Below are 24,638 nucleotides of genomic sequence, written 5' to 3' on the forward strand. Positions count from 1 at the left end.
GCATCTTTAGCAGGAATAGGCTCCAAGTAAAGGCCTCTATAGTCCGCCCAACGCTTCCAGATCTTGGAATGCTTTTGCAGGCACCCCCGTGCTTTAAAGATAGGAGTCTCCAGACCCATGTTAAAATCCAGACCATTCTTCCATGCTGACAAGAAAGGCGGAAGATCGTTCCTTTCTAGCAATCACTGAAAAAGAATAGGTAGAAAAGTACCTGTGAGTTTTTTGCTTCTCTGTATGGAGTGTTTTATTCCAAAACACTGCTGGCAGGATTAAAAGCCAACATACTCCAGTGAGAACATAAGAGAATTCCACACAGTTCTGCATGAAAAGCAATCCCGTATGGCCAAGACTTTTAGAGAGATGTGAATAACAAGCTGCAGCCAAAGCAATCCTTAATCAAGTGCCGCCTTACAAGTTATTTCTTTATCTTCCCAAAAGGCAATACAGTGCTTAACTTCATTAACACCCTTCTCTCAAATGATAGACACGATTACACAATTATACCAGGTAAGCCCCCGGAGCTTTAAGATAATGTGAATCGAGCCATGCATCCTGTAAAAAGTGGTGAGCGAGACCCATCCAGCGGTGATCTTGATAATAAGGCACATATTCAGCTATCCTGTTCTGGATCTGTTTGCTTCCCTTTCTTCATTGAGTACTCATAAACTTGGGTAAGTGATACATGGATGACCACTTCCTGACGTTGGTCAGTTGTTCTTAGCCAGCTGTCTTTCTGCTGCTACTTCAATTCATTGTGTAAGAACTGCGTAACATGAAGTGGCAGTGGAACAGTAACACCACCCTAGTCATGGGGGGCAGCAGCGTGACTCAATAAAATCCCTGAATTCATTGCTTTTTAGGTGTGGTGATCATTGCCTAATATGAGTTGAGCCCTTCAAAAAGGGGCATAGTGTGCAGGCTTTGGCGCTTTCAACACCAAAAGGTGCAGCTCTCAATATTCAGCCAGCATTTTCCCTTCATGGATAAGGACTGGGATGAGTAACATGGCAGAGGAGATAACAACCAGATCATTTACTGGATGGGAACCATCATTACTCCTAATCCTACTCTTCCTCATCACAGTCATTATAAATAGAGCACTCCCTCCTAATAAGGGGTTGTCTTTTACCGTAAAGAGATGAAGGCATAATGCAATAACAGGCTATTAACCTCACCCTTACGGCTACAACTTCACAAGTTTCTGTGAATCGCGCCAATTATTATTGGTCCTTCATTGGACGACCGCTCATAGGCATTGAGATTGCTTGTGTGTTCTGGATTCACTATCACAGAGGCTGGTCTTAACCTCAAATGAAGACAATATGAATATATCCCATTTGATTTTTTTCAGAGTTGGGAAAGGCCAGGATGAGGTAGTCCTCGATATTGTATCGAACATATTAAACCAGTTACCACAGACTGTGGAGGGAAACCCAGCAGAGGAGGTCACAGCGAATGAAACACAGTTCACACTGGGGAAACTAATGTCCGGCCACCTTTGGAATACCCTTGCAAAAGCTTCCACAGGTAAGGTCTAGCTTTGTGTGCACCAAATGTATTGAAACAAGCTTCCCCGGCAAGCCCTCTGTATGCTTCTATGTTGTCATCGACAAATCACCTTGACTGTTTGTGAAACTATTAAATGCACAGACTTGAATATTCTCAGCCCGCCTGTTCCTACCTGTACCAAACTTTATTTGTTTTCATTTACTCCTTTCAGGTTTGTGACCTGTTGAATCAAAAAATGTTTACCTTTTTATTCAAAGTTGCTTGATCAGCTGGCTTCAGTGGTTTCCTTCAGTTTGAGCTATTCATCCCAAATAAATCTCTTTAAATGAAATCACAACTTGGCAGAAAATCACTACTTCATTTAGATAAACGCCAGTTGCCAAATGTAAGGATTACCCTTGTAAGTTACAATGTGGTCACTTTGCCAGGGAAGGGGAGAATAAAATGTAACATTACCAAGAGCATCAAATCTTTTTTACATCTGCCCTGTTAGGAGCAGTGTTATAGTAATTCAGGGCACACGTTTCCCATTTCAGAAAGCAGAATTGTATGGAGTAAAGTGATCTCTAACTAACAACGAACAAAACTTCTACCAAAGTAATAAACTGCCTTTCTGAGTGCTTAGCAATACAACAGCATTTTGCTTGTCTACTGTTTGGTTTAGTAAAGGCACTGTGGCTTGAAGTGAAACAAGAAAAGCCCAGTTTTGTAATTAGTTGATTATGGGGCGTTCTCTCGTAGGGAATTTCATTATAGTCATAAGCACTGAATAGTCCCGCCCACGTGCAGGGACCCCAGAGCACTTTAAGAAAAAAAAGATTATGCAGGATATATAGGGCTAGGCTACAATTGCCCAATTCTTCATCTTGTACTTAAAAAATGGGGCCAGGACAATTATATATGTGTAAAATTTCATGATGTTTTAATAAATCAGCATAAATCTCTTTCACATCTGCGGCAATGTGGGGCACCTGGTACCTTCTTCCACACACTCTGGTCCTGTCCCGCCATAATGGCATACTGGAAATCTGTCATGGACAGAATTACGAGAGTAAGCGGGAACCCAGTCCCTCCAGAACCCAAACATTGCCTCTTAAACATCCGGGAAGCAGCAGACCTTACTGCCGCGACGCAGACATGGTTGACACTAGGGATGATGCTGGCAAAAAGGAACATAGCCCAACATTGGGGTGGCAGCTGCCGCTCCCAAATACACAGCATGGTGCAGGGATATGGACATGGCCATGTTGGTGGAAAAAACAGTTTATGTACGAAGGGGTTGCCCCAAAAAGTGGATAAGATTGTGGGGAGGCTGGAACACCTATAGGGGGAAAATATGCGCATTGCCAACAGTGAATAATGACCTAGAAATGCATTAAGGATTTAAGGTGATAGAATTCAATACCTGTAAGAAGTATGTATGCGCAGCACGATACAGGCAATGTCACAATAACGACAACGACTGATGAATAAGATAAGACTGTAAATGTACACTATATATTCTGTAACTGAACAACTTACCTATGCCAAAGCTGTTTCAAACAAAAAGAATTTTTAAAAAAATCTCTTTCACAAACCCTTTTTTTGATAGAGCATAGAGATGAAGGAGAGATGACAATGTAGCTCCATAGGCTGTCATTATATGAGGTAAAAATAGAGGCTATACTTTTAAGAACCCAGGGACCACCAGTATCCCATCACCAGGTTGCAGTTGCTTCAATTCTTTTTTTCAGCTCCTGCTGACAGCACCATGGAGCTGTGAGCTCGGCCAATTTTTAGCTTTTTTCCAAAACATTTCTTAACTGAATTTTGTTGATAACCGTTTCATCCGATTATTTGGTCTCTCCCTGGCTTTTTCTGTTTTCTCCTTTTAGAGGTATTTTGACAGAAAAATGGCATCTCTTTTTGAAAAATGCCATAAGGTGTGTATTATCTCCCTCCCGGAAATTCCTGTTCCTGAATATTGTTGTAACTGCAGGAATTTTTCAAGACGCATTTCAGTTACAACAAGATTCATGAACATGACTTTCCAGACAGGGAGAAGATTCACCTCCATGGTACTGAGAAGCAAAGAACACAACAGAAGCAGTATGAAGGTGGGACCTCAGGGTGAGGGTCAGATCTCTACCAGGGCTCTGTCATTTGTCTCGGACGGGTGTGCCAGGAAGAAAACATCAGAAAACCGCCATCGGTCCCGGTAGACCTCAAGAGGATTGACATCAAGGAGAGGTACAGCGCCGACCTGTTCGCCATCTATTCATGGTTCGACATCGAGGAAGTGCTGCAGGTCAGCATCGAGGCAAGGGGTATTGACATCGATAACAACACCCTCGACACGCACACCTTGTTAGATGTCGAGGAGCCCATTGACCTTGAGGATGACATGACACTTGCGGTCGAGATCCAGATTGGCATCGAGACGCCTCCGAAGATAGACGTCGAGGTCCATATCAACGTCGAGGCGCTGACGACAATCACACCAACAAGCAGGTCGAAGCTGGTTGATATCGAGAACCCTCTTGACTTCCTAAAAACTACATGAGGCAGGAAGGAAGAGGAGTCGTATATATTCCTCTCCAGGTTTGGAGTATTCAAGAAAATAATCCCCTTCATGGGTTGCACCATGTTTTCATCCGCTAGCGCCATCGCCCCCTCTTCCAAACCCTCCTCTTCCACCTTCTCCGCCACCGCCTCGTCCAGTCACTCTCACACTGAGGCATAGATCTTGGTCCCAATCGTGCCATCATTCCAGGCGCGACATCATAGCTCAAGGCGCTCATCTCCATAATCTAGGTGCTCCGGCCATTGTCACCATTCACGACGGTCTCGGTCCAGACACACCATTGAGACATCTTCCACTTCTACAGGATGATACTTTCCAACTCCTTCAGACTCCCCACCTCCAAACATATCACCGGTGGATGATATCACCACTTTTCAAGTGGTCTTGGTGAGGGAAGCTGCAAAACTTAATATTGTGATTTCGACTACAACACCAAGGACATGAGTAATCTTTGAAAGCCTTCAACATAGGTCAGCATCAAGACCTTTGCTGCCACTAGTGCCAGGCCTCCTAAAATCAGCTATGGATCTCTTCTTGTCACCAGCCTCCATTAAGCCAGCTCCAATCAGGCTTCAGAAAAAATACTGCCCTCCGGAGCAAGATCCTGCCTATCTCCGTACTGACTAGGTTATTGTAGTAGCGGCAAAGAAACCTCATGCCACTACTCCCACTTCGACAATGCCTCTTGTGAAGTTAGACTCCATGGGTCGTAAGGTTTGCAGTACGGCAGCACGGTAGCAACCACTATTGAATCGGCTAGTGCAACCGCAAGCAGCTAGGACCGGGCACTGTGTGAATCCATGCAGCAGTTTGTTAAACATCTCCCAAGAGTGAAAAGGGAATACTTTACGGAAATCCTAAATGAAGGGTTAATGGTTTCCAGTCAAATTATTAGTGCTGCAGCAGACTCTTCCCTACTAGCGGCACATGAGTACTACCACTGCATCCCTCTCCGAAGGAACTCTTGGCTTCACCTTGCATCCCTCTAGCCAGAATCACAGCAGAGAATATTAAATCTCCCATTCTCCGGTACTACTCTATTTGGAAGCCACACCGGTGATGAGATGGCACGAATGAAAGCCGAAATGAAGACTCTGAAGGCAATCGGCTTGGAGAGACCCAGAGATCAAAGAAAATCTTTCCGTCCCTACCAACATAGTTTCTATTCACAGAGGGATCAAACTCCTCAGTGGTATCAAGGACGCCAACAAGGTGGTGGACAGCAACAGCACCAACAACCTTACCAAAACATACCGAAGGAAGAAGACTAGGGGTAGATTCACCCAACAACCTGCTCAAGAAAGCAAGCAACCATCTTGGTCAAAACCCTGAAGTATTACTTCTCTATCTTCTGTTGTCCACTCTAGTGGAGGAAAGCATATGTCATGGTTTGACAGAGTGGCAAAAAATACCAAAATATGCCTGGGTTCTGATTATTGTACACCATGGATATTTTCTCAGGTTCACCAGTCCTCCCCCGTTCATCCCTTCGAAACCGTCCAGCTTCCAACTCCTGCTGTTATGGTTGGAATTCAACATCCTCTTACAAAGGCAGGCGGTGGAACCCGTTCCTCCCCAACAACAAGGGACAAGCATTGTTTCCAGGTACTTTCTGGTGAAAAAGAAAGACAAGAACGAATTCAGACACATGCTCAACCTCAAAACAGCCAACAAGTGGATTCGTTAAAAAATGTTCCGGATACTGTCATAACATCAAATCTATACCCAATTACACTAGGGAGATTGGCTATATTCCATCGACCTTCAAGATGCATACTTTCATATTCTAATCACCAGAAAGCATCGAATGTTCTTGAGGTTCGTAGTGGGGCAAGCCCACTATCAGTACCAAGTACTTACACTTGATCTCATGTCAGCACACAGAACATTCTACAAGTGCATGGTAATAGTGGCGGCCTATGTCAGGAAGCACAAACTATTTGTCTACCAATACCTAGACGATTGGCTGATCAAGGCATCAACGTCTCAGGAATCCCAGTTTCACTACAACTGGACTTGCAGTCTCCTTCAAAGGTTAGGCCTTCATGTCAACCTCAAAAAGGAAACGTCTGTTCTGGATGAAACATTATCTGGGAGCCTCCATCAACACAATACAGGCAAGAGTGTGTCCTTTGGAATTGTCACTCTCTCATGACAGCTTCCCGTCCAGTGGTAAGAACAGTATCGTCTATCCTCGACTCAATGGCCTCTTGCATCTTCCTCACACCAAATGCCCTTCTCCTCATGCGACCTGTGCAAGAATGTCTAGAGGACCAGTGGGACCAACTGACAGTCAAATGAGAAGACAGGATAGAACTATCCCGTCATGTGCAGCTGTCCCTGAAATTGTGGTGCTCTTCAACATACCTTCGTCGAGGGATGCCTTTTCATCAGTAGGTTCCTCCTCAAACAATAGTGAAGGATGCCTCACTGCTGGGATGTGGAGCCCACATGGATCACCTCTAAATCCAGGGCAAGTGGTCAGAGTGAGAGAGAGAGAAACGGCATGTCATATCAATCTCCTAGAGGTGCACTTAGTCCATCTAGCACTGAAGGTGTTCAGATCCCACTCACTGCTTGTTCAGACGGACAATACAACAACCATGGGAGCAGGGAGGGACAAGGTCCTGGCCCATTTCACACGAGGCCTAAACAATCTGGAAATGGCTCATAGCCAGGGGCCTAACGATCGCCATGACTCACCTTCCAGGTGTGCAAAATGCTCAACCAGACTCTCTAAGTAGGCTTCTACAAGAAAACCAGAGGTGGATTTTACACAACGACGTCGTATAAAACATCTTTCAACAGTGGGGCACCCGAGCCATCGACTTGTTCGCCACCACAGAAAACAAAAAATGCCAAAGCTTTGCTTCAAGTTACTTCAAGTCAGGGACACTGGGGAATGCCCTATGGATCAGCTTGTCTGGCAGATTTCTTTATGTTTTTCTGCCAATTCCCCTGATTACATCAGTCCTCATCAAGCTATTCCACTCGAGAGCCAAGATGATCCTAAAAGCTCCAGAGTGGGCACATCCATGGCGGTTCACAGACCTCCTCATTGGTCTGTTCATTCCCATCTCAAGCTGCCTTGCAGACCAGACCTGCTAACTACGTTCGGAGGCCAGATAGTACACCCCAATCTCTCCTTTTTGAATTTGGCGGCATAGCTACTGAGCTAGTGCAGTACGGGCACTTGAATCTGCCGCAGGACTGTATGGACGTCCTCAAAGAGGCTAAGCAGCTTTCCACCCGTTTATCATATGCCTTCAAGTGGAAGAGATTTTGAATTTGGTGTTCCTCTAAGAACGTGGACCCTACATCAAGAAAGGAAGATGTCATTCTTCCATACTTACTCCACCTGGCATAACCTGACTTACATTCTCTTCTATAAAGGTTCACCTGGCAGCCCTTACTGGCTATAGAAAATGTCCTTTACAAACCAATTTTTTTTTAAATCCCCTTAAACAAGGATTTTCTAGAACAGTTGAAGAAGGTTTTCCCTCCCATTAGCCATCCTTCACCTCCCTGCGAACATAACATTGTACTCTCTCGTCTTATGCAGGATCCCTTTGAGCCTATTCACAAAGCATCCCTGCAACACCTTTCTTGGAAGGCAGCTTTTCTTGTAGAAATAACATCAGCTTGCAGGGTTAGCAATATCTAAGCGCTTTGTTCCTATGAACTATACAATGTCTTCCACTCTAGCAAAGTGGTTATGAGAACTCACCCGAAATTCCTCCCTAAGGTTATTTCGGATTTCCATGTTAATCAGACCACATTATTACCTATATTCTTTCAGAATCCCTCTGCTCCAGCTGAAAGAAATCTTCATTCCATCGATATGAGGAGAGTTTGAAATTCTATCTCGATAAGACACAAGACATCAGCAGATCGAACCAATTGTTTATCAACTATGGTCCAGTCCATACGGGTTGAGCCACTTCCAAGCAATCCATCTCCTGATGATAGTTCCCTGCATCCTATTGTGCTATCAAAAAGCTAACAAGACACTATCAGCTAAACCCAAAAGCACTTTCCACTAGAGGTAAAGTGGCTACAGCTGCTTTATTGAGGAATATCCCTATACCAGATATTTGCAAATCAGCCACATGGAGCTCTGTCCATACATTTACCAATAATTACTGCCTGGTCTCTGGTGCTGGAGCAGACGCTCAAGTAGGACATACCTCCCTCAGAAATCTATTTGCTTAGAATTCTGCCTTAGTTCGCTCTCTGTCTTCTCCTCTGCTTTAATAAGGAATGGGGTTGCTACTGTATTTAGTGCTTATGACAGTAAATGGAAATCCCCTACGAGAGAAGGAATAGTTTCTTACCTGTAACTCCAGTTCTCTCGTAGAGGATTTTCCACTATAGTCATAAGCAACACTCCCTCCTCCCCAGTGGTGTGGAGAGAAGTAACCAGTGGACCTATACATCATCACGCATCGCCTCAAAGAGAACTGAATCAATTTCCACCTGTTCGGGATACTGGTGGTCCCTGGGTTCTTAAATGCACAGCCTCTATTTTTAACTCATATAGTGACTATCAGCTAAACCCAAAAGCACTTTCCACTAGAGGTAAAGTGGCTACAGCTGCTTTATTGAGGAATATCCCTATACCAGATATTTGCAAATCAGCCACATGGAGCTCTGTCCATACATTTACCAATAATTACTGCCTGGTCTCTGGTGCTGGAGCAGACGCTCAAGTAGGACATACCTCCCTCAGAAATCTATGTGCTTTGAATTCTGCCTTAGTTCACTCTCTGTCTTCTCCTCTGCTTTAATGAGGAATGGGCTTGCTACTCTATTTAGTGCTTATGACAGTAAATGGAAATCCCCTACGAGAGAAGGAATAGTTTCTTACCTCTAACTCCAGTTCTCTCGTAGGGGAGTTTCCATTATAGTCATAAGCAACACTCCCTCCTTCCTAATGGCGTGGAGAGAAGTAACCAGTGGACCTATACATCATCACGCATCGCCTCAAAAAGAACTGAAGCAACTTCCACCTGCTCAGGATACTGGTGGTCCCTGGGTTCTTAAATGCACAGCCTCTATTTTTAACTCATATAGTGACAGCATATGGGGCTACACTGTCCTGCTCTCCTTCCTCTCTCTGCTCTATCAAAAAAGAGTCTATGAAAGAGATTTATGCTGTTGTATTAAAACAGCATGAACTTTTACACATATATAATTCTCCTGGCCCCTTGTTCAAGTACAAGATGAAGAATTGGGCCAGTGTAGCCTAGTCCTATCGACTGCATAATCTTTTTGTTTTCAAGTGACTGCAGGCATGCCTGAAGAAAGGCAAACATCTACACTTAAGAAGATATATTGTGAAAAAGGGCTCCGGGGTCCCCACATGTGGGGGGGACTATTCAGTGCTTATCACTATAATGGAAATTCCCCTACAAGAGAACTGGAGTTACAGGTAATAAACTATTCCTTAACACTGGTTGGGCACAGAAAGTGCAGGGGCCCCATTGATTTACATTTATGCACAGTGCAAATTAGTAATGACCTATTTCAACCTTAGTCTCAAGCAGCATGGTTTAAAGTCGCTTCGCCTGAATTCATCTAGTGTATTCTTGTATGGTACAAAGCAGAAAAAGCATTGGCAAAGCCAATAGGTCTGGTATTTTCTGTCATCCTTATGGCTTTGCCAAATGTTGCTTTTTTGTCATGATTTGTTTAAACCTTTGGGTGTTATTACCATCCATGCCATTGGGGAGGTCTCTAATCCAAATGTTGTAATGTCAGCTTCTGTTTTCCAGATGTTCTTTCTTCATTTGGAGATCTATGTTTTGCTTCTTTTGAGACTGAACCTTCTGCTAAAGGAGTTCCAGATCTTTCACCCATGAGTCAACATTGTGCTCCAAGTTATCCATTCTGTAACCAAGCTCTTAGATCTCCCCATGTAGTGCTTGCATTAATTTCTTATTGTCTGCTTTGATGGAACCAGTCTCAGAATGGATCTCGCTAAGAAAGGTTTCCATACATTCCTGGGAGACACTAAATGCATATCCATAAGTAGCAAATAGCAACAGCTCTTCAGCAACTAGCAACAGAGAAAGCAGATGGATGTCATTTCAATTACTACATAGTAATGGAGATGAATGTCTATGCCTGTCAGGCATAAATGCCTGCTTAGACCGTTGCGCCTGGGCCGCCCTCGTCCATACCAAGGAGATGCCCTCGAGGCCCCCATAGATATTTCAGTGTTAAGGCAAACACTAAAAACCATGCCATTGGGGAAATCCCAGACCTTTATTGCTTCCCTCTAAAGATTTTTAAGCTTTTTCTTCCCCTGTTGGAAGATCATATGTTTCAACTCATTTACGAAAGCAAAAGCCACAGGCCTGACTCCCACCTTGTTTAACGCTGAAGTCATGTCACTTCCCAAAGTGGGTAAAGAACCCGTGCAATGTGCATCCTAAAGCCCCATCATGCTGCTCTCCTCCCCCAACACTCCATCTCACTCAACCCAGATTTCACCATGACAGCAGCATCCATATCATTCAGAGAGTGGGTGGCGGACGAGTGCAGAGTCCTCGATGGTCTCTATCAAGGTGGCACCATAAAGCCCTTTGAACCATGCAAATATGAATTCAATGTGTCTGAAGTGACTCACCTCTCCAATATCTCCAATTACTACACTGGGTCTACACGTTCAACGCAATGGCCGCCACTAGACCCCTCACTCCCTTTGAAAAGGTCATACCCCAAAACAGGCCCGAGGATGCTTGTTTCCGGTCCAGCAAGGATCTGGCTTGGCAGTTCGGGCTGGACTGTTCCCATGAAGAGCAGGGTCAAGACTGATTTGCATACGACTGAGCCCAAACTGGGATGGCATGGTGAGTAAAAGAATGATGGATTTAACCCAGATCTCTTGACTGGGGATGAATGTTTGATTTGTTCAGCATTCCATCCATCATTTGTTTGCGCGAGACTACTATCTCTGACAAACAATGTGGAAGGCTATGGCAGGAGATCCCAAAAACTCACCTTAGTATCCTGCAAAGAGAGTACGAACAAATGTACCAAACGTATCTAACACCTGTATGCCTCAAGATCATGTTCCCCTCAGCCCCTGGCATGCTGGCACTGTGAAAAGGCACCCAGAACATACATATGCATCTAGTGGTACTGCGTGTTAATCCAGACCTTATGGAAAGAAGTCCTGGAGCACATAAAAAGGCCTTTGGGGTACCCAATCCCAATGAACGCTAGAACACTAATCCTGGGACTGAGACCTTCCACCATGAAAGGTATGACCTTAGCAGACTGAGCCTTGATCTGATGCATGGTGGGAGGAGTCATGCAGCTCATTGCCATACAGAGGAAAAAGGAGGGCTACACCCTATCCAACTCCCACCCTATGGTTGAACAAACTGTGGCATTTCCTTGCCATGGAACAATGGAAGAAATAACCCACAATATATCCCACTCTTAAAAGAAATTAATGGTAAGATGGAAGACACAGTTTGACTTCCTCTCTAGAATGAACTCCGATGCTTTGCACCCCCAGGCTGTGGGCACCTCAGCTTTTCACTTAAGAATATTAAAAAAAATATGCTAGAGAAGACGTCCTTCTAGGCACCAACCCCTTTGTATCTCCATCCCGAGTCCCCCACACACTGTCTTACCAAGCTAGACCACAAGCCTCTATATGATGTACTATTGCATACAAGGTGTTTTCTGAGACATAAATTGTGATCCCTCCTCCTTCTCTTGCATTAGTTGGAGTCGAGGTGGGTTATAGTTGGAGTGTGAAGGGAGAAATGTTAAGATTGGTTGAGCTATCTCGATAACCACATGAAAAGCAATTAATTTCTGCTGAGGTCTTCATAAGCATGGTCTCACTGTACGTCACACAAGATACCTTTACAATTGCATGCTTTAAAAATGTTCAGTAAAAGATTTTTAGGAAAATCTGCATAAAAATGGAGAAAAACATCCTAGAATCAGTGCAGGAATGGATTCATGCTTAGTACTCTCCAAAAGCCCTCGATTTAGAGTATTTTTCCCCTTAGAAATACCGATGTGTGGGGGCATTCTGGGTCAAAAACCAGCCCACTGGTAATGGGCCCCGAGGTCCACGAATGAACTTTTCTGAGAGCTGAAGAAGTGTGGCAGGGCAGAGCCATTCATGTGGTTGGTGTGATCCCTGCTGGCTGGTGTAGCACAATGTCTCCTTAACGCCCTGCAATACATATTGTGGTACCGGCACTGTAACTGCATATAACCTGTTTTCTGGGATCCCAGTCGGCAACCAAGACATTTCAAAGATAAAGTATCTGTAGAAGGAACAAAGCAACCATCAGAAACAGCCTCATTGATGGTACAGAACTTTTTCTTCGGTGGAAAATGTTGAAAACGGATATTTACTATCATAGTGAGGAACATTTATACTGGCTTCCCTTCTCACCTTTCCTGGGAATGTTGGGCATTTCTGGGTCAAATTTTTGACCCAAACCTGAATTCCTACAGTTACTTACAGAGAATAACGTATAGTGTCATTGTTAGAAATGGGATCTCTGGTTGGCTAAGGCTTGCGCTAAAGCCAGGCAGAGACCACCACTCTAGTCAGGGCAAGGGAGTTACACGCCAAAGATAACCCCTGCTTACCCCCTTGGTAGCTTGGCACGAGCAGCCATGCTTATCCCGGTGGCAATGTGTAAAGCATTTGCATAACACATACAGCAACAACATACTAGGCACACCACAAAAGGAACTCCACACAAGGTTATATCAAAAATAGCCTTTGTATTATCATAAAACACATTAGAATAGTAATCACACAATATACACTGTGCCAAATGGCACTGGGCAATATTTACAGGGTGTAGGAGAGTAGGATCTGCACTTATGTTGCTCCCACTTTTTTTCTGATGTTAACACTGGTTTCTGGCTATCAGGCCCCCAGTCTCTGTTCTCTCTATACAACTTTGAGTGCATACTAGATGCACTAGTGATTGGATACTGTGGTACCTTATGAGCCCCTAGTATATAGTACCCTAGGTACCAAGGGCATAGGTACTTCACAGGCCTACCAGGAGTTGAAGCATGTATTATGCCACCCCTGGGAAGCAGACTAAATCTGACACCACAGGCCTTCTACTGCAGCCTGGGGGAGGTAGTGTTAGCACTCCTCACTGAGGTATAGGTTCCTATATCTCCCCATACACACACATATAAACCTATCAGTTACCCCTAAGGCAGGCCCTATCAATCCTGAGGGCAGGGTGCTTGGTTTACAATGTGAGGGGGTGCCTCTGCCTGAGCAGGGCCCTCTGCAGCTGGCAGGGTCTATTCCCTGTGGCTGTTTTTGGATGTGGTTAAACCATATACTCTTAAGTGCATTATAACCTACCGGTAAATGCTAACTTTGGAATGACTGCATCAAAACATGTCGTGTTTGGTGTCAAACAACTTGGAATTATACCCCCACACCAGTAACTGGTGTGGGAGTATGATCCCATCCTTCTAGAGGGGACGACATGTACCCACTGTGGAAACACTGTAGAAATCTGAAAGAGCCCTGGCATCACAAAATGGATGCCACCAGCACAGACACTGGGCTGCCCTCCTGCTGCTGACTGAAACTCGCAGTGGACGAGGCCCAACAATAGGCATCCTGTCACAGGGAGGTGTCACCACCTTCCAGACAGGATTTAATGTATTGGGGCTGGGTGGGTGCACTCCTAGAGTGCTTTGAAGTTCTGCACTGGGGGAGCAGTAGGCTCCTCTGTGCATATGCCAGCTCAAACCGGTTATGAGGCTACCTGTCCCTGCTCTGGCGCGAAACTGGACAAATGGAAGTGGGTGCAACCACCCCCTACCCTGACCCTCCCAGAGGAGTGGTCATAGAGCTAGTCCCTCCCTGTCTTGAAGTATAAGATAGGGAACCCTTGCCATTGCAAGTTATATATCCCTGGATGACGGTTTACAAGAAGAATCCTGGTCCTTTGACGTTCCACTACCTTTGGAAGATGGAAGAATCTCCCTTGGAGTCAAGGAGTGACTCCCCTGCTTGACAGGCACCAAAACTTTGAATCAACGGTCACAAACGTTCCCACTTCCGCTGGAGCCCAAAGTCCCTGCAGCCCCAGAAGTGGATCTCCTGACTTCCCGATGGCCATTGTGAGTCCCCAGCAGAGCTGAGGTGAGTGGACCCCACGAGTGACGAGGAACAGCAATACATGGGTACCATGCACTATTGTCGAGTGCAACCCCTTCACGACGTTCTACGAACTTGTGCTTTTGGACCATTTGTGGCCCAAGCCTCCAGCAGGTTGTGCACCGAAAATCAGAGGCCTACCCCGTCCCAAGTGATCGTGGGCTCCTGTGAAGCATTTCCTCACGAGGCGTCTTCGCGATCCCTTGTCCGTTGGCTTGTGGGTCCCCTGAAGATTTTCTAATCAAACCAAAGGACTCCCCTGGTTTCTCCAGGCCTGCCCTCACTTACCCTTGCTGGGTGAGTTCCTCAGACCTTGCTGGTCTGCACCATTGACTTAATTCACTTTTCACAAGACTTGCTGTTGCCAAGGCTTGTTGGCTCCAATCCGGTTGCCAACACCTCAGTCAGCTGCAGACGTCGTGGGACACTCAGAATCCAGCTGCTAGTCATTGTCGATGCCTCCTGGTCCTCGTGAGCGAAGAGTCAAAACACCCTTGATCGCCTGAAATCACCCGACATCCGTGGGCATCCATCTTCCTGGCCCCGGGTCACTGACAAGTGACTGTGAACACTGTCCCTTCTGCTTTCAGGTCATCTCCATCTTGAATCCAGCCTTGGATTCCATCGGACACTTCTTCAGTCTTTGCAAGCAGCAAATCTTCTTTGGCTTCCATAGAAAACAGCGACGCGACCCAACACCAAAAGACACCTATGCACCCGGCTTCCCTGTGTGAGGTAATTTGTGCACTCCGGTGCCCTAGTGTGTGTTGGCCCTCAAATTACTTACCTTGTAAGTGGCTTGCTTGTAGACTTCCTCGAAGTACCCTAAAACTTTAAAAATCCAACCGCGACTTGCTCCATTGAAATCAATAGGGAACCCGTGGCTGTGTTCTCACACTGTACGCGTCTCCCGTGGGTCTTTTACTTACCTGCTTTTGCTGCATTAGTGAAGCCCCAGCGATTCTACAGGCCCTAGGCCTTGTCCCCTTGCAAGTCGACTTTCCTAAACCTCTTTTTTAGTATATGGTCTGGTACACCCCTAGGGCTCCAGCCATAATTGTGCTTAACTTATTGTGGAACGTTGATATTTGAATGTGTTCCTGACTTCTAATCTCATAAAGGGATTAGTAGTGTGTGTCTAGAAATAAATACCTATATATTTGATATATATACCTGTGTGGTGTCCTTTCATCTGGTAATTCAAGAGATTATAAGGTAAAACAAGCTGCTTTACATTCCTCAGAGACTTAGCCTGAAGGCTGCTCTCCACAGCTACCACTAGGATAGCTTTCTTTAAAAGGTTGTCTTAAACCTATCTACCATAAGAGTCGAATTGGACTGGTGCAAGGTGGCCACTATAACTAGTGACCCGCATATGCCAGGCCAATTTCTCACACAGGGGATTATATACACATGACAGGGCCACTTGGGCCACTGTCAGAATCATCACTTAGTAAAGATAATAAATGTAGACATATACTAAACGTAGAAAATAACCAGTAATTACTGGCAACACTAGACTCGGCATCATCCTGTAACATAAATCATATCATGCACAGTATCACATTAGGATAGAAATATATTCTGCGCCCACCTCATAAGCCTAAACATATTAGACCATAACCTCCTAAGCATAACTCACATTAGGAAATACTCTTAATAACATAAACCGCAGTAGGGACTAACTCACACCTAAACCACAGTAGAGAATAATCTCACATGCATAAACCACAGTATGCAAATAACCTCATACCTGAACCACAGTAGAGGATACCTCAAACATGAACACAGTATGCAAAACCTCATAATCATAAAAACACATTTAGAGGCATAAATAAGGGTGCGTCAATCATAGTATATAAATTACATTTCCTAGCAACACATAATCACCACAGGGCCTGACGTCCTATAAACCTAATAGTCCCCCTGGCCAACGGGCCATCTCAAAGGGGCTCAAATGCCTATGTCCAAAAGTCAGGGCGCGCTGCCAAAGCAGCAGAAGTCAAGAGTGCGCTATTGCGCAGAACTAAACGTTGCAGCTGGCACTAAGTGCTGCGCAGCTGTGAAAGTATGGGGCAAAGGAGTGCATCTCACTCATAACACCATCAGAACTGCCCCCAAGGAATAAATGGCCTAAACGTTGCAGCTGTCTACTAATTGCTGGGCAGCTGTGGAAATCAAATGAAGGCCTGGGCTCTCAATGTGCCCCTACTACGAATGTGCAAAAGTGTTGCAGCTGCTCGCGCTGGTACGTTGCAGCTGCCCTCTATCAAGCAGGGCAGCTGTAAATCAAAAGAGGGGCCTGGCATATGGTGCCCTCTGGCCCCCATCGGCCTTCTCAATAACTTGGCCCCCATCGTGGAGCGCACTGGCGCTTAAACGCAATCAGGCCCTTAAAGCGTTGCAGCTGCCCTCTAGCAAAATGGAGCAGTTGTAGGTAGGCACCACAAGGTGCGCATTGAGCCCCCACGGGGACTCCTAACTTTACCAAAGTCTGCCTCCCAATCTGCCCCACTCACCAGGCCTCTGTGGCTGCAGGCTCCTCTGTCTCGCCCGGGACTCTGCTCGTCACCCGGTCTCATGTTGCTGCACGCAGGGCTCCTTCTTCAACACGGGAACCCCGCCTGGAGTGTGGCATGGTCGCTGCCTGATCCGGCCTCATTCTCCACTTCACCCGTGCCCCCTCCTGGGACCCGGGACTTCACTGTGGAGCCGCGAGGCTCCAGATGGCTTTCACGGCGGCGGCGGGCGGGACTTCCTGTACGTGTCCCGCCCAATGCCAGGCAACTTCGCCTGACTTCCGCTTTTCGCCTGGGCCGCAGCGGTGATTCCCAAAAGTAGAACGCGGGGTGGGCTCCCACGAAGGCAGAGAACACGGGGTGGGCACCCGCATATCAAAACAAATATAAAGCGGCCATGTGGGGTGATCACCCACGATGTAAACAATAAGCGGGGTGAGCACCCATGATTAAGGCATAATGGGGGAATCCCTACGATGGGGATTCTCCCACCAAGGGCTGCAGCTCAGCGCTGCGCAGCCCCCAGACTCTCCCTCTCCTTTGGGGGAAAGTTAGGATAAAGCACTCACAGGGCGCAGAAGACAGCAAAAGGTCCTGGGTCCTGAAAAAAGAATAAGCCCCAGCAAAATGTTCTCAGAGATGAAAAGGGCAATGCAGGGCCCAGGGAGGCAAGCCCTCATGGTAGCCCCCCCTGGGCCCCAGCAGCAGCACACCCTGGCAAGAACAGCACTCCAGAACGGAACACTTTCATGGGGTCACAGCCCCTATATTTATACTACATTTTCCTTTGTGTAAAAGTGCAGGACATGGTGATTCCAGTCAGAACTGGTTTAGGGGGGATTTGGAGCACTTTGTTTTGCCCAGCTCCTCTCCCCTTTGTCAGGTGGGGGCTCAGTGGTCAGACACACCACAGGGGGCGGAGCCATCATTGTGGAGGGAGGCACACCCCTATTCAGGTCCCAGGTGCAACTCCTCCCTCCCATCTGCATGCAGATCTCCCTATTCATCACTGGGCTGACTCACCCTGTCTCCTGGAGCGACCCACGCCCCTCAGCTCCTGTCACTCACAAGCCAGACATGCAATTCACATCAGGCAGGCAGACACAGAGCACACAGAAATGCCAACTTCTAAAAGGGGCATTTCTCCACCAGTCACCATAAATCTGTGAACGCCATTGCGCAGCAGTTATCCTCACGAGTTCATACATACTAAACTCGACCCTGCACTCCTCTCATACCAGGAATTACCATGGATACACTTATCCCCCATGCATTCCTATGGGAGGGCAGGCCAAGCTCACCACACGCACTCAGAGAGTGCACGCACTTTACACTGGACCACCAATACCAGGTCACAGGAAAGGCAAAAAGTTTAGGGGTGAACCTGCCAAAAGAGGCCAAGTCCAACAGTCATGGTCTTTCAGGTGAAGTAGTTGACCTTATGGTTTGTCCAGGGTGATGTTCCCTGCTAACAGCAGGCGTCTTCACGCCACGTGTGTGACTGCATCGTGCTCGATGTGGTGGTGCCATTTTGGATCAGGAGCCTTTGTGTAAGGTTCCCTATGTTCATGCTGCCACATCTGAGTGCGATCTTCCGCGCTCTCACATCAGCCTCTCATTAGCCATGTACGATGACAGGCACACCTCGGTTTCAAGTGCTCTGCTTAGTACCTCTCCCTGCCTATCGACTGCTCTTTCTGACAGGCTCTTTCTGAGTGAACAGTGACAAGACACACTGGAGGTATTTCTTCAATTTCAGTTTCCTGTCATTTTGTATAGTGTCACCGTATTTTTAACATCATCAGGCAGCAACTCAGTTTTGTGTACGGTCATGGAAAAAACGTCTCCACCCCCTCATTTCTAATGGAACTAGGTACGCCTCGCATGAGTTTGGAATGATGGCAGGAGGCATTTGAGGCTTATTAGCCATTGGCGGTGACACATTTACATCAAAGAAAAAGAAAGCTTTATTGATATATAACTTAGGTGCTGAAGGTAGGAGCGTTCTAAAAATACTACCCTTAGAAACTGTCATGGTGCGTGTCAGCTCTGGTGAACACGGTGATACCGAAGTAGTTGATGAGTACTCCTCCATAGTAATTTGTTGCATAAGAGGTTTAATCCCAAGAAGAATGTAGTGTTAGAACGGCACAAATTCTTGCAGCGTTGCCAAGCGCCTGGAGAACCCATTGACGATTTTGTAACTGCATTATGCACATTGACCATAATGTGCAAATATTGTGATCTTAAAGATGAAATTATAAGGGATCCGTTAATCGAACAAACTAACAGTAAAAAAATACAAGAAAGATTGTTGTCAACTGAAGATCCAAGTCTGAAGAGGCGTTAACTATTGCAAGAAGTATTGAGAACCCCCAACATTGTTTGAAAGAGATTGGTTGAAGTGCATCATATGAGCCTAATTTGATGACCAAACATGCACATAAAGAAATTTTAAGATTCCTGTTAAAACCAGTGTGAGCAATGCCCGGGTAAATGTCAAAACATATAGTGAACGTGTTGATGTGTTGTGTTTCAGATGTGGAAGCAGAATGCATGTTAGCGCTGCTAATCATTGTCCAGCTGCAAATGTAATGTGTTTTAAGTGCATAAAAACGAGGTCATTTTGCAAGAGCGTGTAAATCATACAAAGGTCAAAAGGGACAGTGACACTATTGTTAAATTCATTGAAGATGGCTCGTCTGAGGACGAGAGTATGATATTAATGTTGTCTTTATCACTCTGTGAGAAAAGTGTAGTATCAGCCATGCATAGTGTGGATAAAAGGAAGTCTCCAATCTGTGACATCACAATAAACAATCTCAAAGTAACAGTGATGGCTGATTCGGGTATGCCATTTTTATTGATTGGTAAGACTAACTTCGCCAGATTGAGTATTCCATGTTTAAGTGAGTCGCATGTAAAAGGTTTTGCGTAGGGTGGTAAAAAAGTGGAAGTGTTGGTTCAATTTGAAGCTCATTTGGGGTTTGACAACAAAACGTCCAGTGGCACAATATTCGTGGCCAAAGGTGGTTCAAATTTGTTGGGAATGAATGGGCAGGTGAATTTTGGTCCCAATCATCCAGAATTAGTTCTGTCCAGACAACGTTTGTTGGAAATACGCAACAATGTGGTGTGCAATTTGGATGAGTGTAGGTGGGTAGCTAAGTATCCTGGTGTCTTTACAAATACTATTGGAAAACTTAAAGGATTCAAGTACCGCATTGTTCTAAAGGAAAATGCAGTGCATAAAATACATAAGGTGGGGCACATTCCTCTCAGTCTAAGGAATGAGCTCAAGTCTGAATTCGAAAAGTTATGCAAATTAGGCATCATTGAACCAATTGAAGGGTCGGAGCGGTTGGCCTCTGTAATTTTAGTAAGCAAATCTGACAAGACGTTAAGATTATGTGTTGACTTGCACTACATGAATTCCAATATCTGGGTCGATCGCCATCCACTCTGGAATATCAATAAATTGTTGTCCACAATGAAGGGTGCCAGGGCTTAATTTGAACCTGTGGTTTCTGGTGCTCCCCACCGGCACTTCATTGTCAACACTGGCGCTTGTGACTGTCTGCCACAAGGGTGCTGTCTGGTAAATTTAGAGATGACCACAAAAACATTTAACTATTTATTCAATATACATTTAAAATTACTATTACCTTCTGCCTGAGCCATCCTTATAGCTTTGGGGACTTGAAATAGTCTGAATTGTCACACTTGTAGGAGTGTGATGGTTAGTAGTTGTGTTGTTATTATCATTTGCAGCGTTGGCAGGGACAATGTGTGGTGCACGCTGCTGTGGCCTCCTGTCGAGAGCCCTGGCACTTACTTTTTTACACATTAAACACTGAAGGGTGCCGTAATATCTATGACACTAGACATGTCGTCGGATTACCTCCAAGTAGAGTTATGCAAGGAGTCGAGGCATCTGACTTCCTTCATAACCCCTGAAGGAGCCTTCCGTTACAGACGGATGCCATTTGCATTGGCTTCAGCATCGTCTGTGTTTCAGAGACTGAGGTTATCTTTCTAGCAAAACTGTATGTTTGAATGAACTGTTGAAAAAAGGAGTTAAATATTAATTGAGTGCCAAGTGTCAGAGTGATTTTGGCCTAATAAAAAAGGAAATTGTCTCTGCCCAGTCCCTCAAGCCTTTTGACACCCATAATATGTGTATCATCACTACTGATGCCAGTAAATATGGGTTGGGTGTGATCTTGATGCAGAAAAGAGGTAAAGGCAAGGAAGAATGTATTGTTTTCACATCCAGGGCACTTCATGGGGCTGAATCTACTTATTCCACCATTGAAAAGGAGGCCTTGGGCTTATGGTGGGAGGTTCATTACTTTAGACATTTTGTGTTGGGCAATCAATTAATTCTCTGCACCGATCACAAGGCACTAGTGGAGCTATTCAATACTGGCAATGGAGGTAGAGCAACTCCGCTTATTGCGAAGTGACAGTACCGTATGCAGGAGTATCATTAAAAGTTGCACTTTGTTCCTGAAGTCCACAATTGTTCAGCCGATTTTTTGACGCGCCTGCAGGTGAAAGAGGAGGCTGATAAGACATGGACAACGAGGATGATTTGGAGTTTGTGGGTTCTGTGAGTACCATCACTGATTGGATGTTATCTGAAGAGGAGTGGCACACTGCTGCTAGTGATTATGAGGTATTGCAGAAGGTAGTCAAGTGTGTCAAAGGTTAGTGGCTGTGTCCACGTGACTTGGAGGAGGCAATGATACCATTTTGAAGCTCTGGTAATAAGTTGACACTTGTTGGGGGAGTTTTATTGAGATGTGAGCGGTTGGTAGTGCCCAAAGACATGAGATCTAAAATTCTGGAATTTGCTCATGAAGGGCAAATTGGCATGCGGGCAATGAAGCGTATAGTCGGAGAGGATGTTTGGTGACCGGGCGTAGACAGGGCTGTGGAACGCTATATGAGGGAGTCCAGTGCGTGTGTTTTAAGAGACAAGACACAAGTTACCGTGCCATCACCTGTTATGGCTGTAGACAGTAATGGTGTGCCATGGCATAAGCTAGCTTTTAACATATCTGGACCTTTTGGGATTCTACGGAGTTCGCCCAAGTATCCTCTTGTATTGGTGGACGACATGTCCAAATGTTTTGAGGTGAAATTTGTTAGTTGTGTCAATGCAAGAGTGATTGTTAAGTTCTTTCAGGAGGTGTTTATCAGAGAAGGGTTGCCTTAGGAATTAGTGGCAATGGCGTCCAGTTATTGTCCAAAGAAATGAGTGAGTTCCTCAATTCCAAAGACTTCAAACATGTGAGACCAGCTTTATATCACCCCCACTGTAACGGCCTGTGGAGAAAGTGAATCATGTAATCAACGATCAACTTCAGCTAGCATTAATCAATGTGCTGGATTGGGAGAAAGTTATCCAGTGTATGTTATGGGCCATAGGAACAATTACCCATATTAGTACAGGGATGCCTCCATTTTCTTACTTAGAGGCAGAGTTGCATGTACCCGGTTGAACAGAGAGTGGATAGGGAGAAAAACCCTTGACATCGAGAAGGTGAGATGTGTGTTGGATGTGTGTAGGCATGTTCAGGAAAAGTATAGCGCTAAGAGTGATGTATGTCACAACTGAGAGGTTGAAGTGTGTGTCAGCGAATTGGTGAGAGTTCTTATTCTTTGGCATGTGAGGAAAGACCACTATAGATTTATTTTCATCTCCCATGTTAGTGAGAGAGGTAAAGGATCATGTGGTGGTCTTGGAGTATGGCAAGGTGTGGAACAAGAGAATGGTTCTCGTGGTTCCAGGTCCAAAGGCTGGTTTTGTCTGTGAAAAAAGGGGTGCTGATTTGTCGAAAAAGCCTTAGCATAATATGAGCATTGAAGAAAGTTACTTCACCTCTGCAAGAAGGAAATGTGTGCCAAAAAGATATAATGAATTTGTCATGTTTAAATAGGAACCGGGTTTACATGTAAGGATGGTCTCTATGCATTCATTTGGATCTTTCATGTTGAAATACTATATCATATAACTTCATAGTTTGTTTTCTGTTTGTCATAGTGTATATCATACATTAGATTTCTGTTTGTTCAGTGTCATTTTCTTTTGCAGGTTTTTCCCGGTGGTGTTCTTCAATTCTATTAACAGTGTTAGTTGTATTTTGTTATTGCTTTATCTTTTTGCGTTGTAAGGGAAGGGGATACGTGGGGTTTGTACTATGCATTTCAGCATGTGTCTTCAACTCTGAATTGTAGGGAGTGTGGAATGTAAGGGTGGATTCTGATGTCGGCAGTTGCTGTTGACTCTCGGTGTTGTTGGTTTATTTCACTGTGTTCTGACAGTGCCGTTTCCATTGTAGACACCAGCTGGTTCAAAGAGTCAACTTCTCATTCTACCACAAATATGCTTATAATGTCTTCCATTGTAGTTGCCCGAGAGGTCAGTTTCTGGTGTAAACGGTGTGTTTCATACCTTGCAAGTCTCTTAAGGTTTTAAAGTTGCCATAATCTTGAGTTAAGCCTTGAGTAAGTGCAGTTCCCGAACTTTCTGGTTGATCCACATCATCACCACGGGCAATCCAAAAATGTGAGTCTCGGTGTGAAGAAGTCCTCTTTGAGCAGGGCAGCACGTTGTTTATTATTTTTGGCGAGATATCATGGCTATAACGCTATGGCAGTGCTTTATCAACTAAGCTCCAGGCCTGCAGTCGACTCCTGGGGGAACTCAAGACCTAACACAGTCACCCTTTGAGGAGGCCTCTTCTCTTAGTACTTTGTTGCCAATCTGCAGGTATCCTTAGTGGACTAATGCACCCACTGGAAGGGTCTTGCATACTAATTACCACTTTTTTATCAAAGCCAAGACCAGACAAATGGAGTGCAGAATAGAAGTGCTGTACATAGTAACTTGCAAAGAATTTCCACTTTAATAAATTATGTGTAAACCTGCCTCAGACACAAATTTATAGTGGATATGATGAAAAGCGGAATGGATTTACCATAAGATGACTAGACTAAATTACGACTTAGGATTCAGTTCTTAATCATGCAGATATTGTTCATTTATATTAATAGTTGAAGTTGAAAATAATGACAGAAAAATTATATGGACTAGATGGAACTTTGAAGTACTTAAAATGTATTAGTTAAATGGAAAAGGAATAGGTAATATCAATACAGCCAATTAAGTGTTTTCAATAGTGATGAGGTCCAGGAACACACACTCTTAATGCAAAGATATGTTAAACTTAACCCGAGATTTGGTTCGGAGAATGAGGTTTAGAAGTTAATTCCCAACAATAGTGTGTTTTAGGAATTTATTAATATTTACTTGGACCGTAGCTGTGAGTAACAATGGTTGGGTAAAGCTATTGCTTCAGCATATTACGGATGTCTTTTATTACCAAACATAAAGCAATTGTCTCTTTCCCTTCCTTACATTAGAGCCTAAGGCACCATTGCTATGGCATCCTTCTAGTGGATATTGGTACACTGGACTGAAACTGGGTGGAAAATAATGGAAGAAATGTTAAGTGGGAGAGTCCAGGATAAAATGGCAAAGGTTTAAGGTGAAAGGCCAGGTCGTTAGTTCAGCCAGGTATTTCACATCACCGACTCTGATTAATCTAGAGGCAGGCCCTGTTCTGATCCTCTCCCTCTTCCTGACCTGGCAGTAGCAGATGAGATAGCATTCATGCATGCCACCCTACATTGGGCGACATGCAGCCATCCAGTTTACACATACGCATTGCACCATCCCCAAAAACAAGATATTATCCTTAACAAATTCCCAACATAATCCATCACACCAATTTAGACTTCAAATGCCGAATGTGAAACTCAATCCCAACTAAAAGCAGGTTATTTACTGTTCGTTATT

The 24,638-nt window shown here is 44.9% G+C and overlaps 1 protein-coding gene across 1 annotated transcript in view; it reads left to right on the plus strand.

The window, feature by feature from the left end:
• DNAH14 (dynein axonemal heavy chain 14) overlaps positions 1 to 24,638 on the plus strand; it is an 894,889-nt gene that overhangs the window by 808,530 nt on the left and 61,721 nt on the right. The window contains exon 80 of the mRNA XM_085610384.1: positions 1,352 to 1,527. Coding sequence (XP_085466510.1) covers positions 1,352 to 1,527 — 176 coding nt within the window. The remainder of the gene's footprint in view (positions 1 to 1,351; positions 1,528 to 24,638) is intronic.

Source organism: Triturus cristatus, chromosome 6 (genome assembly GCF_964204655.1).
Source record: "Triturus cristatus chromosome 6, aTriCri1.1, whole genome shotgun sequence".
NCBI classification, from domain to species: Eukaryota; Metazoa; Chordata; class Amphibia; order Caudata; family Salamandridae; genus Triturus; species Triturus cristatus.